Genomic DNA, 18,012 nt, shown 5'->3' on the forward strand with positions numbered 1-18,012 from the left:
TTTTCCTAAACTGACAAACTAATAACTCGTTTCCACTGACTCTCTATAAATTGATTCATGTTTAGGCTTTAAATAAAGTTCACAATCACATGATCATATAAAAAAAGCTTTATGGCAGTAGAAATGGTCTTCCTAAATTGACTGAAGGTCGTTCTTCCCATCCAGGTGTTTGTTATCTCACACAAACTGATAAAAATCATTACAGTTATTTATACAACCAGCTGCTTAAGCCGTCTGACAGCTGAATGACGATCACTTGACGATCATCACAAACTGACGCTGAAAACAACCAAAATATAGCTGCAATGATAGAAGAACAAAGTCATATAAATGTATGGATGTTTTTGAGCCTAGGCCTTCCATTCATCATGGACTATTTGACACAGTTTTTCCAAGGCATGGCTTGGCTGAAAACAGCTCCGCGACACACTTTATCTTCAAACCAACAGGTTGTAAACCAACATCTTTCCTCGCTCCTTTGTACTCAAATTTCTCCATGCATCTCTGTATGGGGGCACTAAGAATGAAGGAAAAGACTCACACTAGAGATTCCAGGATACAACTTAACAGACTTGGGATGCAGCTCCAGTCTTTGCTGATGCCTGTACAGGACCAGACTGGCTCTGCCTGAGGACCAACCACACAGCAGCTACTCACATCAGAAACTAGAAATTGAAATGGGCCAGTCAGAGGGCCTCCATAACCTCATGATGGTTGCCCACCCTGTTTATAGCCTTACATGCTTGGCTTGATATATAGGTTAAATTATGTAACCTGGCTCTCCCTGATAAGGCATGAGCTCCCCTAAAAGCATGACTTGTACATTTTTGGTGGTCTCTAAAATATTGGCTGTCCTTTACTTTTTTATGGGTGTTGATTGGGACTGGATCGCCTGTTGGCAGTCTTGCTTATTTTTCTAAGTATCAAAATGCCTCATGTGCATTTAGAGACACTTTTAGTGGGATGAAAAAGACGATAGAGGAATAAAAAAGTTGTGCATGGTGCTCCACTGACTCCCTCCTCTACAACCACCACTGATTCTCCGTGTCTGTGCTGCAGATCTGAAGGCTTTTCCTCTTGGCATCAGACAAAGCAGCTGTTTTTATAAGGAGCAGCATCTGGAGCTAAGTGCAAATCTTCAGAGGATTATTTCCATATTAAAGAGCACTCAGAAAAAAATCCTATTCTTTGTGGGGCAGAATAAAAAACACAGAAACTGGCTGAGCTGTGCAGCTTCTCAGCAGATTTTGTAATAATGTACCTGTTTCTGCCAGAGTCCCTGAATCCTTTGGCGAATGGGTTACGGTCGATCTTTAGTCTGGTGATCTGCAGCAAAGGAGAACATGGAAAGAACATCATTGTAGATTTAAAATCTATTTTAGGGTGGTCTAACAATTAATATTAAATCATGGTTGATGCTTTTTAATCAGTGATTTGTTTTGGTATTTTTCCATTTCAAAACAAAATTTCAAGTCCACATTGGCAATGTGAAGGTCTTACCAGAGTCTTGATTAGGGAATCAGATTAATTCAAAGAGATGTGTTTTTTAATTCTTTGCTTTTAAGGTTGATCTTTTAAATAAGTGCTGCCGTGCCCGATCATTGCGGTCTGAAACCATGTCTTAAACCAAGGAGACAGTTAAGAGGGAAAACTCTGTTGAATACGCTGTTCAACACTGTTATGCACTCATGTAGGAGTGCATGTACAAAATGTCCCACTGACATCCACTGACATCTTTAACATTTTTCTGTATTTTCCAGTGAGTTACTGTCTTTATGAGATTTTCTCAACATTTTTTTTCTTTCATCATGTTTCTGCTTTGCAATCTGACACTCTTAAGCTAAGGGTTCTTTACTTCCTGTTTGCTTTATTTTGAAAGACAATAAGGAACTTCTCTTTGATTAGGTTTTGGCATTAGCTTTACCATAGAAAAAAAAGAACAGTAAATAGGCCAGACTAGTAAATGAAAATATACAGGCAGTCAAACTATTCAGATTTTCAGTCTTGATTAATCTTAAAATTTTGGTAAAAAGTTTTGACTAAAATCTATTTTCTCTGTTGCATTTTGAAAACCCATGATTTGCATTTAAATCTGTGTAATTTTGAATTTTTACCGTCTCAAAGTAAGGGTAATCGACTTCCTGTTCGATAACAGCTGTTCTTATTCTAGGAGAAAATGCAAGGGATATCAGGTACATCAAAAACAAGACATGAACTTAACAGAAAGGAGCTTTTTATGGACTGAAAAGGAAATAAGTGAACTGTAAAAAGGTAAATATCTAATATCACAAGATGAGACTGACCTGTGACTCGTCTACTGAGCTGTCTGTTTTACATCACTTCAGCTACAGGAAGACATTACAGTGAATAGTAACCAGCTGCTGCCCCATTACACTTGCTTAACTATGGCAAGCCTCAAAGGACAAAATAGGATGTGATTCAAACATGTTTTTAAAGGTAATATAATAACAATTAATATAACTTATGAAGTGATTTCAAAGTGATCTACATAGATTTAACAAATTTAAAGTAAAAACTATTGATGAGAACATATTAAAAAAATCATAGAATATATAAAAACATACAGAAAATATAAAAAGGACATCAGAGACACAAACAAACAACGTAAGACTGATATGCAACAATGTTTTCTGATGTGTTTTTATCAATCAAAGCCTTCAAAATTAATCTTAATTTTTGCCAACAATGCATGGCTTTATTTTTCATCTAGACATATCTTTTCTTAGATGCTAATAAGTGGGCTTCAAAGAAAAAAAAGGTTGGCAACCACTGGTTAAAGGGAATGTTTTAGAAATTGCTCCACTATGGGGAGTTGAAAAAAAATGAAGATTTTAAGAAGCAAAAACCAGAGAGGAATATGGTTAGACAGCTGCAGTGGTTTTAAGTTTGTATGACTCCAGTCTATAAAATGCTTGTAAAGTCTGTCAGATTTTGATTATTTTTGCACAGAGATGTGTTTAAGAATTTTAACCCAGTTTTTTTTATATAAGAAACAGTGCAGGCTTCAATAATGTGTAAGAAGAAGCAATAATTTTGAGAGATTTTTGAGGACAGAATCTCTCCTACAGAGTGCAGATTTAAAGGGTGAGTGATCATAGCAGTAGTTTTGCAGAGAGATGAGTGAAGACCATACCTGCTGGTTCTGGTAGGCTGTGACAGTCGTGAAGACAGTCTCAGGGAAGCTAAAAGTCTTGACTCCCTCCCCGCTGGGGATCGACTTGTTAGGAGAAAGTTCACTGCTGAAGTCCTTCCTGATGACGTGAACACGAGGCTGGTACTTGTGCATGGAGTGGAGGATGATCTGTGGATGGAAAAGCAAAGAAAATCAAGATGAAAAACCCTGAAAACTGAGTCTGTCCATGTGCATCTGCAATTGTGTGTGGGGTTTTATGCTTTCTAGAGGCTTTTAGAAAATAATCAATATCATGACGGACATCTTCCAAATGGGGAACATTTGTGCTGTCATCACTGTTTTAAATCCCTTTGAGTTTGTTTTTACTGCAGGCAAAATCAAGCATTTGCAATTTGTATGAATCTGTTTCTGCTTGTCATGAACAGAATTGACCAGAAAAACCATGAAAAGAGAAGGTTTAAAAAAAAAAACTGTGCCAAATGATGAAGCAGAAAAACCTCAGAGGATCAGGTTTCAGTGAGGACTCAGCATCTAGATGACAAGATTAGAGGATAGGGTGTAATCCAGTGAACGACTCTTCAAATGTACACACAGATCTGAATGTAAATAAGTGAGTTTTCCTCCTATAGCTTAAAAATCAAGACAAGACTTCAAGTAGTGACGACTCATTTCACAAAATAACATTTTCTCCACAGATCCTGTATCAGGGCGATGTGACACAAAGCGGGAACAGAGTTCACACCGTGATAATGCTGGAGTTTGGCTGAGGATTATTTCAGAGCAGAGCCGAGGCATCAGACAGTGTCGACCCCAGCATCGCCTCGGGGTCTCGGTCTGCATTTGATTAATCTGAGTGAGAAAAGCACGGCTGAGTACAACAGAGGAGGTCATTTCAAATCAGGACTACAGCGCTGAGAAACAGTATATATATATGAATCTGTATATAAGCATTATATACATAGTATAATATAGTATATATAGCAAACACTGAGAGAAATAACTGAGTAATACTATTTTCAAACATTTTAAATACAAATTAAAATGCCAATAAACATAATAAGGGCAAACATGTTGCAATTTGACCTTAAACAGAAAAAAATGACATCATTTTGATAATTTTTTTAAACCTAATTGTTCTCCAAGTAAAATTGTGGTGGAAAAAGAAAATTTTATCTTACTCAGAAAGACTCTACTATAGAGTCCTGATGCAACCAGATAGTTTGGCCAAGCATTGTTTTTCTCAAAGATTACTTGCCCATTAAACTGAGTGGGTGGTGCTCTAGTTTTAATGGGTTACCCAAAAAGGCGTATTCATCCAAAGAAACAAACAAACCACATGTTAAATTCTCTGCCTCATTTTTAATAAAGGGATGAAATTTGTTCAAATTCTGTCACTTGTTCTCCTGCTTCGGCTCTTATTTACATCTGTGACAGTATTCAAGAGAAGAGTTAGAGTTGCCTCTAAGGTCTTGTCTGAGCCTATCCCAGCTTCGTCCTTTCAGCAGAAAGATGTTATGGACATTTGGGATATGTTTTGCTGGGATGACAGGAGGTAAATTCTTTTGTACCGGAACATTTTCAGGCAATTGGTGTAGTTTATTTGGTGCCTTTTGACTCTGGTAGTCAGATTTTGCCCGACAGCTTTGCTTTCTAAAAAAATAAATGTTTCCAGCTGCAGGACTCCATCAGTTTCACACCAGGGAACAACTTCTGCCACATTCTGAGGAGTGTTTCTGTGCCTGTGTTTTGGTGAAACAGTGAATTTAAAGAGTGATATGGGCTTCTTCATGTACTTTTTGTCATAACCCTCTATGGTAGTAGATCCCCCCACTACTTGTATGTAAGAAAAGTCTCAGGATGTGAACCTGATTTTTGTCAGTACACTGCCTCATATACTTTTTTGGTGTTCTTTTTGTAAATATAATATCACATGATATATTTCTAGCCAAATATATAAGGGGCTGCAGTGGGTGTCATATTTTATAGGGTGATGAAGCATCTCCTTTCTCCTTTAGAAAACAAACATGCAGGACCAGAGACTGTGAAAAAAAAATAAAATGGAAATACAGGTTTGCTATTGTTTTTTTTTCTTTTGTTTTGTTTTCTTTCTTTTTTTTTTTTGTTTACTGTCATTGTAGATTTTATTTCTTTATTTCTATTTCTAGAAATGTTGTGATTTTCTATGAAAAAGAAACAACAGTCAATTACATTTTTCATTTTTTTTTCCTTCCTAGTGCTGTTTGTTGGAAATGTTTTTCATACAGAGATATGCTTTAGCCACAAGTCTCATCATGATTTTAGACTGGGAAACATTTTTTATGCCTGAGTAATCTAATAAGTAAAGTCAGCCTCTATAAAAGGAAGTCATTCAATAAAATGTCATATCAGAGGGATTTTTTTCTCTTAAAGTCATTTTAACCAGGACTCTTTATAGATCGAGAGAATTAAGACCTTTATTAACTATTATTTTTGTTTATCAAATCTCCTGTCTCTGCAGTCAGAGAAATGTCTCAGAGTATTTTTGCTTAAGAAACAAAAACTGACAGGATTTGGGTGTCTTATTTGTCTATTGGTTTGTGCATTACACACAGGGAGCAATGTTATAGAATTTCGTGGGTTGTTTTGGTGATTTAGTGACTCGGCTTCTTGAAATGGAAATGAAAGCCTTCGGTAGATATAAAAAATTCAAATGTGATGTAAGAAATAGATGTGTCACAGGCAGCCACTAAAATCTGAGAGAAAACTTAATTATTATGAGAAATCTGGTTCAAAAACAGCAAAAACATTTGTAAGGTCTGTTAGAGCATGTCAGCTCACATTCTGACTGACAGATGGTGATAGGAATGCTTAGTTATACAACCAATATCTTTTAGATTCACTTTAAATATTTCATCTGGAGTTTGGTCTTTACTTTCTAAGATGGTTTATAGTTTGTACATCTGACCATAGGCATAATAGTTCAAATGTTTTTTGTGGATTTAGGATACCAGGGGCTTTAAAGAGTTAAAGAATCTATTTTTATCACAAAGATGTATCTCTTTATGTATTTCAAACAAACAGGAGAACTCTCCTATCGGATTATTATTGCCAGAGAAAGCTCCAGCTGTCATTGACAGTCTTTTTCTGGTGCTGTTTTTCTCTGTTGGTCAGAGAACCAACACCAAAAGTTTTGCTTTGCAAAGAGATGCTTAGCTTTTAGCTGTGTCTCAGCATCCTGTTTAACACCAGGGAAGAAATTACATTTATTATTTATTTATTTATTAAATTTATGAGGGTCCTTATGAGGATCCTGCAGCCTGGTGGTTATGTCTAGAGACTCATGTAGAGACTGACGTCCTCGGAGCAGATGGTCTAGGTTCAAAGCCATCCTGTGGCTCCTTTCTCACAAGTCACTCCCCTCGATCTCTTTCCCAGTTTCAAACTCTTTTCATGCTCCTGTCCTAATAAAGACAATAAATCTTTACAAAAACACAAGAGATTATATCCTGCTGCTATCCTTTCTTATTTATAAGATTTTTTTTTATCTACATCAGATCATTATAAAAACTAATAGGAAGCTTTTTTGTCGAAATTTAAGCAAAACCAAATCAGATTTGCATTTTCTGTTGAATCTTTTACTGAAAAAGGAGGAGAAATCTTCTTGCATATCAGATTATTTATTCTTGAAAAAGAGACATGAGAAGGAAATCCTTTTTTAAAGTTGTGTGCTTTCTCTTGAAGATGTTGGGAAAACATTTTAGAAAGGGCTATTAAAGAATTATGAATGTTTTTCAGAGCTGTTTGTCTCTTTAAGTGTTTTCTGTTTTATTTATTTTACTTTGCAGGGGATGAGATTTAAATTTTCCTGATTATGCACAAACAAAACATCCAAAAACATGATTCAATGAGAGAAAAGTGAACAGCGATTAGAAAAGACTGGTAATGAGGATAGAGATTTCGTAGCAGTCATGTTTTAGCAGGAGAGATTTCCAAACACACACAGCTGCCTCAGGCTCCAGGGGCCTCATGCTTGTCGTCCCCAGTCGTCGCAAAAGCAGCTCACACATCGACACACTGATCTCAGAATAATCAACGGAGAGAGCAGCCAGAGGACAGCAGTGACCGCTGTTCACACTCAGATATCATTAGGATGAATCAATAATGTTTTCATTTTTGTTCTCTGTAATGACGCTCTTTTCATCTCCTCTGAAAATTATCCAGACACTTCCACCCCAGAGACACAAACACATCCTGAATGTATGATAACAGACACGCAGCGGATCTCTATAAAGTCATATCACATCAACTGTTGATCAAGAGAACTCTACACAAACTTTCAGGCTTTCATTCATCTTCAAACACTGTTGAAATGTTTTAAGGATAATAAAGGAGCATTCAGAAATGCTGAAACTACAAAAAATGTTTGAATCAGGGTCAGGTTTTTCACCTGGGGAATGATACAGCTTCAAACAAAGAGGATTCCCCCATTAGGGACAGTCTTGGCTTTAAAGGAGCAGAACAAAAAGTCCTCACAATAATAAATGTTTTTAAGCCTGTTCTGTTCGAGGCCAAAGTAAAAGACTGAATAAAAACATTTGAAGCTGACTGTGCAGAAATCCTCTGTTTTGAATGATTTTATAAACAGCACCGGTTTGGTCCACAGCATCAGATCATTAAAAACAAAGAATCAAACACGCCAAACTAAAAATCTGTTGGCTGCTGCATCGTGCTCCAGGGTTTTATTAGGTTTTTCCCAGAGACCAGGGAGAGAAAGCGACAATGTGAGGTGGAGCTGAGCTCTCGAGGCTGAGGACTTCAACCGAGGCGTCCCAAAGACAAAAACACCCAACGCTCTGTTACATATTTTCTGTGCACATCAAAAAGCTTGATTGAGTTTTACTGCCCATTTCCTCTGGAAGGAGAAGAAGAAGTGGCCTTGAGCAAATCATAAACATCCTTCATCTGCTTTTTGACTTCACAATTTAAATATCAGAGCAGTCTGAAGCCAGATGGCTTTACTACGGAAGCCCTAAAAGGACATGCAGCCAAGCCTTAAAGTAATTATGCCTCGATGTGAAAAGTAATTTCTAGGGGGGGTTTTGACATCTCATTCCATGATATCAAGTTCAGTTTGGCTGTTTTCTTGAGAGCTATATTTACTCAAAAAGTAGAAAAAAAAAACAAAAAACATCAGGCTCATGCAAAGTAGATCCAGTCCTTTTGTCCACTTCATAGAATAGAAGTGAAGTAAAAAATAATAATAATAATAAAGTTTAATAAAATACAAGATAAGATGTGTTTGAGTCATTTATATGTCTGCTTTTACAAAGCAAAAAATAAACTGAATAAACTCAGAAAATAAGTTTGGTATTAAGAAATCTGAGATTTTATTTTAAGGCCATATTGCTTTATGTGTTGTTGTTGTTGTTGTTGCTGTTGTTATTTTTGTTATTGTTATTATTATAATTGTAATAATAATTTATTATTAAAATTATTATTATTATTATTATTATTATTACAAATATTATTATTATTATTATTATTATTATTATTATTTATATTAGAAGTATTAATGTTATTGTTGTTTTTGTCATTATTACTGTTATAAGTGTTTTTCATTTTGATTGTTTCTATTTTGTTTTTGTTACCTATTATTACTATTGTTATGAGTATTATTTTATTATTATTATATTGTTGTTGGTGATTATTTATTTATTCATTAATTTATTTTAATTCACTTTTATTTTTACTCTATTTCATTTTTAGAAAAGCCATAGTTATCTGATTTCTTATTGATGCTTCAGGCCAACTGTTTTTCTAAGTGGGGATCCCCATCTCCGGGGGGGTCACCAGGGAGCCTGCAGATGAACAGAGGGATGGAAAGAATAGAAAAAAAAAGTAAAGAAAATAATTTAAAAACTTTATATGTGGCAACAAATTATGTATAGATGTTACTGATCACTGCTTATTGAAATACACCAATAGGGTTGGGTATCGATGATACAAGTGTTAAATCGATACTTGCCAGTGCTTCAGTAATGCCTGAATTGATACTTTTAAGAGAAAAAAAGTGTGTCAAAAGTGGGCTAGAGAATAAAAATCTGTCTCAGAAATTTAAATGATACAGAGAAATATTTTTAAAAGATGCTAGTAGAACATAGGTTATGAAAAAACAAAACAAAACAAAACAAAAAAACTAGGTTACATGTTTTAGAAAGAGGTTCAATTAAAACTCATAAAGTGGCATTTCATCAGAGACAAACAATAAAGTTAATGAGTCAGTCACTGTGACTGTTCTTAGTAGGAAAACACTGGAAGTGCACAGACATTAGTCAGGATAGCAAAAAGATTAAAACACTGAAACTCTGCTGAAATAAAGTGAGCACACTTACATCACAAAAATTCCACTTCCTATTTCTGTGGCTTTCATTTGGAGCAGCAGGCGGTCACACTGTGGTGGGGTGGGGAATCATTGACAACTGTGTTGTATTTTGACAGGTACTCGATGTGTTACTACCATGTTGTTATTGGATTTCATTACTCATCCAAACACACCACTTCAGCTAATCAAAATGAAGAGATTTCTTAAAGTGACAGTCGTATTTCAGAGTCACTGGACCATTGAAACCAGCGCCTACAGCAGCTGTAGTTTGTGTTGATAGTGCTCATTTTCAGTCCAAAATCTTCAGTGCCCAGCACCATGAGAGAAAGAACAGCTTGATAGGCACCTTTTCCTACAATGCTCACAGCTCTGTTATTTTTTATTTATTAGAAACAATTCATCCTCTTAAACTGCATCACACTCATCAATGTAACGTTTCCCTCACTGGCCAGTCAAAAGAAGTCAGGAAGGGACTGGCAGAGGACAAACTGACCATCTTCTCGAGGGTAAAGTTTTCAGACACTGTTGCTGTAAAACTGAGCAAGGGCCGATGGTGACTGAGCTCCAGAGATCCTGTGTGGAGATGGGACAAAGTTCCAGAAGGACAACCATCAATGCAGCCCTCCACTGATTTGGGCTTTTTAGCAGAGCGGCCAGACTGAGGCCTCTCATCAGTGCAAAACACAAGAAAGCCCATGCGGAGTTTGTAAACGAGCTCCTGAAGGACTCTCAGACTTTGAGAAACAGGATTCTCTGGTCTGATGATGCCGTTATTGAACTGTTTTGCCACAATTCTAAACATTATATCTGGAGGTAACCAGGCACCACTCATCACCTGCACAATACCATACCAACAATAAAGCATGATGGTGGCAGCATCATGCTGTGGGGGTTTTCTTCAGCAGGGACTGGGAGACTGGTCAGGGTTGAGGTAAAGCTGAATGTAGCAAATTACAGAGATATCCTCAATGAAAACATGTTCCGAAGCACTCAGGACCTCAGACTGGGCTGAAGGTTCAGCTTCCAACATGACAATGACTCAACAACTCTGTGAATGTGTCCTGGCCAGAGCCCTCACTTGGACCTTATCGAACATCCCTGGAGAGCCCTGAAAATGGCGGCCCACCTAACTGAGCTAAGGAGGATTTGCAATGAAGAAATCCTCCAGTACAGATGTGAAGAGCTCATTGCATCATGTTCAAAAACCCAAGGCTGTAATTGCTGCCAAAGGTGCTTTAACTACGTGAGTAAAGGGTCTGAATGCTCAACATGAAATTTCTTTTTTTTTATTATAGATTCGGCAAATTTTCTAATATTCTGTTTTCACTTTGTCATTATGGGGTTCTGAGTGTAGAATGTAATGAGAAAAAACTGTAGCATCAGGCTTCAATTAACAAAATTGTTCAAAGTGAAGGGGGTTTAAAAACTTTCTGAATGCACTGTATGTGAAAATTTATAAAGCAGTTGTATGTTTCAGTTTTGATATTTTCCATCATGTTCAAAGAATTTAAGAAACTTTACAAGAGGGAGTCTAATTCTCTTTCTGGTGAAGTTTTGGACATCTTAAAACAGTATGACTTAAGAGGAGTAAGGGAGTATTATTCTGCATAAACGTGGGTGAAAAAGAAAACCATCAAATCTGATGAGGAGATTACAGGCCAGCACAGGCTCTGTTTGTTTACAGGCTGATATTGTGCTGTCGGAGTTGACAAATGTTTTTTCTACTCCTTGCTTCTTTTGTGGCCCTGACATCTGATGATTTATGCCATGTATGCTGTCTCTGATATAGCAGATATTTTATGACACCACAAAGCAGGAGGATGAGGAGACGTGGGGAGGTTTCCCACACAGGAAGCTTCAAAATTAATTTTCCTTTGGGCCTTTAAAGCTCCTCCAGAGACAGAATCCAAAAAACTAACAGCAGGAGAGGAAAAAGTCAGCCTCCCTCTGGCTGGCCCGCTAACACCCATGTGTTATTACACTGTCACCACTGAGCTGATGTGATCATCTAAAGAGCTGTGACAGAGCATTCACCTGCCATAACTGTTCGCTGCCATGATTGTTACACTATCAGAATCACATCTACGCTGCTTTAAAAACCATCACAGCACCTGGCAGCTCTGCAGTAACGGTGAACTTGGAGCAGAAATTGATTTGTAACAGCCTCTCAGACTCTTTCATCGGTTTCCCAAACCACAGCGATCAAATCAGTCTCCTCTAAAACACTTTGACAGTCATCACAGGAGGAACTGAGCTATCTCCAGCTGATTCCACATTCATATCATGTGATCATTTTATCATCTGAAGTTTGAACCAACTCTCCATCAGCTAGGAAAAGCACACAGAGTTCACAGACTTGGATTTTCACAAAGACTAATTGATGTGACATATAAGTAAAGTTTGTATCGTTAAGAATGGAGCTCATTCAAAGTTATCTGTAGTTTTTAGGTATTCTAAGTGCTTTTTTGCACATCTGTAATTTGGCACATTTTGGCAAGATGCTCTTGCACACAGCTTAAATGAATATTTCAGTTTTAGTTGGGTCATATGAGGTAGGGTGACAGCAGCTAAATTGAGCCACCTTTTGGTTAATTGCTTAGTAAACTATGAAAAAGCAATGTATTGCACTGGATTGTATTTTTTTAGTTAATAAGGACTGTTTTTAACATTTTTGTGTTGAGTTGATGTAATAAAATATGATCGTTTAGGTCTTACAGCATTTGAAACATCAGCTGTCCCACATTCTTTGAGATGATCAGTGTTCAGGTAAAATGTGCCACTTATCAGCTAAAATTAGCCACTGAAACTGCAAAGCAAAACAGAGTCATTTCTGATAAAACAATCTGATTAACTTCAATTTTAACACACATATTACATAATATAACATTACATTAAAAGAACTTCAAAATAATTCATGAATAATGACTTTGAAATGTTAAGAGTTAATAACGAGAACTAGCAATTTTGGTACGGTAATGTTAATAGAATAAAATAGAATAGAATAGAATAGAATAGAACAGAATAGAATAGAATGTACTTTATTAATCCCCAAAGGGAAATTCAGGAGGGATAAAAAGAAGGGATATGTGAAGAGGCATGCAATATATGCTGTAACATATTCATATATTCATATATTAATGCTCTTTAATAAGAGGAACCATCAAAATATTTGCTAAAACTCAACTCTGAAGGTGGCTCATTTTAGCTAAAATGCATGGCTCAGTTTACCTCAGTACATTAAGGTAAATTGAGCCACCAACAAAAAATGTTTTTTCATAAAAAAATTAGTTAGCTAAGCAAAAATTTGGCATTTTATCTGAAGGTTATCACAAAATACACTATACATATTTTCTATAGATGTACAGTGCTTAACAAATTTATTAGACCACCACCCAAAGTAAGGTTTATGCCACAGCTGCCCTAAATTAACAGAATTGGTAATTACCAAAATAATTTTTTATGTTTCTGCAATGGTTAATACACCAATATGTAGAAGCTCTTTAACCCAAATTATATTTTTAATGCTAAAATATAATAATAATTGTTATCTGTGAATTTTCAAATTTACTGATTTACAAAAAAAACAAAAAAAATAGTAAAGCACATTCTTATTTCTTGATTAATATGTCAAATTATAGTTATTTACTTGCATTCCTGAACAGAAAAATGAGTTTTAGTGGTTGAATGTTATGCTTGATTTATTTCTGACCTCTCAGAGAAGCCCAGTGAGCCAGCTCAAATTTGGGTATAAAAAGGTAAATTCAGTTTGAAATTCCTCATTCCTGTTCAAAATGGTAAAACGTGGAGCGCTCACTGAAAATGACAGAGTCCACATTAAAGCACTTCATGATGCTGGATGGTCTCTGAGACAAATATGGCAGGTGGTCTAGTAAATTTGTTGAGCACTGTACATCTGTTTTTTAGTGATTTATCAACCTGATAATTTTCAAGTAAGATTTGTCTGCCAGGCTACTCACCTCACAGTTCTCCTCAGCAGTCTGGAAGTGAGGCATTGCCCTGCTCACCATAGCAACCATAGACCAATCAAATCAATTGTTTTGTATCAAGTATGGTGGTGGCAACGATTTGAAATTATTTGCAGTCATTGGCTATTAAAATTTAGAGAGCTAGGAGGCTCAAACGTTAAATGACTAATTTTACCTGATATCACCCTACATAGCAGTTGTAGTGGCATGAGCCTCCAATGATTTCAGTGAGCATCGCTCCTTTAAGAAGAACTTGATGGTTGTACTGGCCAGGAAGCTAGGCTATACAGCATAACAGGTGGGTACAGTTTCTCTGTAGATTTTACCGAGTTTCTGGTAAAAATGAACAACAAAACAATGTTGGCTGAAACTTAAGCACTATTGAAATCTATTGAAGCATTTCATTTTTTAGCCGGAAAGCCTCTATGTTTTTGTCACTATTTTGCAATGCAGGCTTTGGCTTCCGGTTACATGCTTTATGCAAAATATGCATTGCAAAATAGTGGCATCATTTGATGCTGTTTTCTCTTAATCTAACGGATTAAAATCCAAGGGAACTCATTTGGTCTCTGCTAACACCTTCAAGCAAGGAGCGCACGTGTGAAATGATACATTTAGTTTCTTATACGGCTACACAATTCGCCATTATTTTGAGTTTTGCAGACAAAATGAATCCTTGTATGATTACTTATGTTGTAGGATTACACATAAGAGTCAAGTGAAGCTAATAATAAGAAGCTACCATGGTTTCCCCTCCACCTTAAATTGTCCCTTTTCCCATGAAACCCATTAAGAGTGCAAATATAGGACTCACTTTAGCATGCTGCCCACTTGCTGATTAAAAATAAGGGACGGCAGTAAATCAGACAAATTGTGGTCTAACTTGTTGCATTACAGTTAAATATTTCACCTATGAAAGCCACATTAGACATTTAGAGCAGCCAAGAGCCAATAAGAGACTTACTTTAGCTCACCACCTCTGTTAGTGAGCGGGGTAGTAAATCAGGCTGACTGTGGTCAGACTGAAGTTTTAGCCCTGTGGTGTGGCTGCTGGAGCGGACTACAAATCAAATCCAATCATTAAGTGCCTTTAATGAAATCGTTTCATTACAAAATGTTTCACAGAGCCATGAAGGAAATGAATATAATACATTAAAATAAGGACACAGGTTCAAATCCCAGGCCTCCAATATCTCCAAAGTAATCCTCAAACCTAAAAATCCTCAGCCAGGATGAACCATCTTCAAAATGAAACGCTCAGAGTGTGGGAGGGCAGCGTTTGGCAAAGCGGACCATCGAGTTCTGCAGAAAATCAATTCAGAACAAGTCTCATGGCTCCGTGAGAGCATCAAGTCCATGAAGAGCTGTGTCAAATTTCCCCTCTAGGAAACGCATCAGAAATATTTCAATCCAAAATACGAATCACCGCTCCAAAAGTGAACTACATGAAGGACATGAAAACAGAGCACGAAGGACAGCTAATGAATCCCAGCTCCTTCGTTTTAACCCAAACTGTTAGATCATCTCTGCTTGAGTATCGTTTTTCTCTTGATTAATAACTGGGTGGAAAAACTGTCATAATGATGTGCCACAACTCAACAATCATCACTTTAGCTAAAACATATTAATTACCTTTTAGGTCATATAAAACATGAGCTCTAGTCTTCAGAATAAATGCTTATGATAAAACGGATACGGCACAATACGAGATAATACAATATGACACATCACCATACCATATGTTACAATACGATACTGTATGATGCAACAGATATGATACAATGTGACACAATACCACACAGCACAGCAAAAGAGGACAAAATATCTTATTATACCATGCCATACTGTGCAGGGCAATACAAAATGATTTGATATGACATTGCACAACACGACACAATACGATACAATAAGGTGCAAGACAACAGATATCGTGCAAAACAAAACACAACGCTGCACAGCAAAATAAGACATGGCAATACCATACGATACGATGCAATATGATATAATATAACATGAAAAAGAAAAATGATATCATACCATACAGCATGGTGCAATACAATACCATAAGATACAGTACAGCTCGACACGAAAGGACGAGACACGACACAACATGACACGACACAACACGACAAGACAAGACACCATACCACACAGCAAGACTAGACACCACACAGCAAGACAAGACACAACAAGACAAGACAAGACACCACACCACACCATAAGACACAACAAGACAAGATACAATAAGATACAGTACTGTAAGGCACAATGTTGCACAATATGGCATGATACAATGCAATGCACACAACATATGCACACATTTGTTGTGTATCTGAGTGCACAACACATCAGATACAATATAACCAGACACAATACAACACAAATACAATACAGTATCGGACTATACCATACCATACAGTATGGTGCAATATGACACAACACTATATAATATGATACAATATAATACCTGGTTAAACCATATGAGACCATTGCACCAACCCATACAGCATGGTGCAATACCTTACGAGTGGTGCAACATGATATAAAAAGTTACGATACGATACGATATGATACGATATGATACAACAGAGTATTGGGCTTTATTGCCCATAACCCTTCAAAGAATCACATTACCGCAGGAAACACAACAGCCCTTCAACTTGACCAACCACCATATTTTCGCTGTCCATCACTTTGATATTTTGTGGAAGCATTTAACTGCCAGTTCTATTTTTGTTCTGTGTTGGATGACTGTGTAGTCCACAGAAAATTTCCCTCTAGGACAACACAAGTCAATTCTATCTTGTCAGTGATACTGTAACAAACTTTGTCTGCAGCATTTAGTGTAATTCAGCAGAAGCATTATTAGAATAAATGTCTCTTACATGTCCCTGGTCGTCCAGCTCATTGTTGGTCAGTTTGAGTTTGTCAAAACTGACCACCTGCCTCATCCAGGTGTCTCCTGAGGCCAGAGAGTCCGGATGGATGTATGCCCGCGGAGGCACCGGGGAGTCCGCATTTCCTGCAACCATCCACTTCGAGCTGTGATACACATACCTGCAAAATAAGACAGGGACACCAAATTCAGTACAAAGATCTAAGAGAAATATTTCAGCTATCTTTTTATTTTTAGGTACTCTGGTGATGAGCCTTAAAAGGAAAACTGTAATCACAGTTAAGACTATCTGTTAATATTAAAAAAGTCTAAGAGCCAAAAATAAGTTTCTTTGTACAGATTTTATCGTGTACAGTTCTACAGTTTACACACTGACAATGACATTAACAACTGTATTAGGGAAGGAAAGATCCACAACAAATTCAGAGGGTAGATAAAAGATGAAGCGTTGTCATGCTTCAAATAAAAATCAGACACACTAATAAATGACAGAACTTTTTTCATAGCTAATATTTGATTAAGTTTTCTTTTGTTTTATGGGTTTAGTCATCCAGACCCTTAGGTATTTCTTTATTCTATTAGCATAAAACAATGGTTAGGATTTCAACAACTCTTCAAATTTCCTCCTTTCTTCTGTGCTAACAGTTTTTACCACCAAAACTTTAAATACGAGAGAAATGCTGTAGTTGATAGACAATCAAGGACTGAAAACAAAACCTAGAGCCCAGCCTACAGACTGTGCTTCCATGCATTTGTCTGCACAGAATTCTTATTAATTAAAAACTTGGAGCTTCTTTTAGAGTATTTTTATGAAGATAAGGCTCATCTCTCTTATCCAGAAGAACCTGGTACTCTTACATTTTACATGTAAAAAATTTAAATACAGATTTGAAAAAGCACAATGCAATCCTACAACAATTATTTAATTTTGTAACCCTTGATTTCTTCTGTGGACCATGTTTTTATTCCTCAGCAGTTTAGCGCACTCTAATCTCCAGGGATAATGTTCCCTCCTCCCTCCTCTGTTTTGAAATCTCATTTGAGGTTACTTCAGGGTTGACTGGGTCATTATAAAAGCTGTTTGGATTTCAGAAAAAGCTTGAGCGCCTCTGCGCTGCAAAACAAACTCCAAACACTAGGCCACGTTGCCACAACATGGGCTTTTTCAACTCATCTGTTGTTTTTTCATTGTGCTTGAAATTTTGAACAAGAGCAACATAAATTATTCCATATGCAGTCACACTCACTCAACTGCATAGCTTCAATTAAGGCCAGCCATAATATTTGATGATGTTTTGTGTGAGTTTGGGTACGCCGGGGCGTCCCACCCATTAAACAGCAGGGAGAAAGAAGAAAGAGAGAAACTGACTTTTAGCCTCTTTTTGAAAAACAGGTCCACAAACCACCAGATGAAAAATGTATACAGTGTTATAAAAATAAAAAACTAAAAATACAAAGGGAGAAGAAGAGATGGGAGGAGAGAGGAGGGAATAAAAACTCCAGAGAAGAAAGAGAGGCGTGGACAGAGAAAAATAAGTTAACAAGAGAGATAAAAAAGAGAGAATAAGTCAGAGAAAGACGACAGTTAAAAGAGAGGATAGTGAAACAGAGAATG

General features: G+C 36.7%; 1 protein-coding gene across 2 annotated transcripts in view; it reads right to left on the reverse strand.

Annotated features, from left to right (window-relative positions):
- The window catches only part of tbx15 (T-box transcription factor 15), a 57,230-nt gene that overhangs the window by 11,184 nt on the left and 28,034 nt on the right, over window positions 1-18,012 (reverse strand). For both annotated transcript variants that reach the window (XM_041806547.1, XM_041806548.1), the window contains exons 4-6: window positions 16,387-16,558; window positions 3,155-3,322; window positions 1,262-1,326 (exon numbers count right to left, since the gene is read on the reverse strand). In XM_041806547.1, coding sequence (XP_041662481.1) covers window positions 1,262-1,326; window positions 3,155-3,322; window positions 16,387-16,558 — 405 coding nt within the window. The remainder of the gene's footprint in view (window positions 1-1,261; window positions 1,327-3,154; window positions 3,323-16,386; window positions 16,559-18,012) is intronic.

The sequence above is a fragment of the Cheilinus undulatus genome, linkage group 15, assembly GCF_018320785.1.
Source record: "Cheilinus undulatus linkage group 15, ASM1832078v1, whole genome shotgun sequence".
Classification (NCBI taxonomy): domain Eukaryota; kingdom Metazoa; phylum Chordata; class Actinopteri; order Labriformes; family Labridae; genus Cheilinus; species Cheilinus undulatus.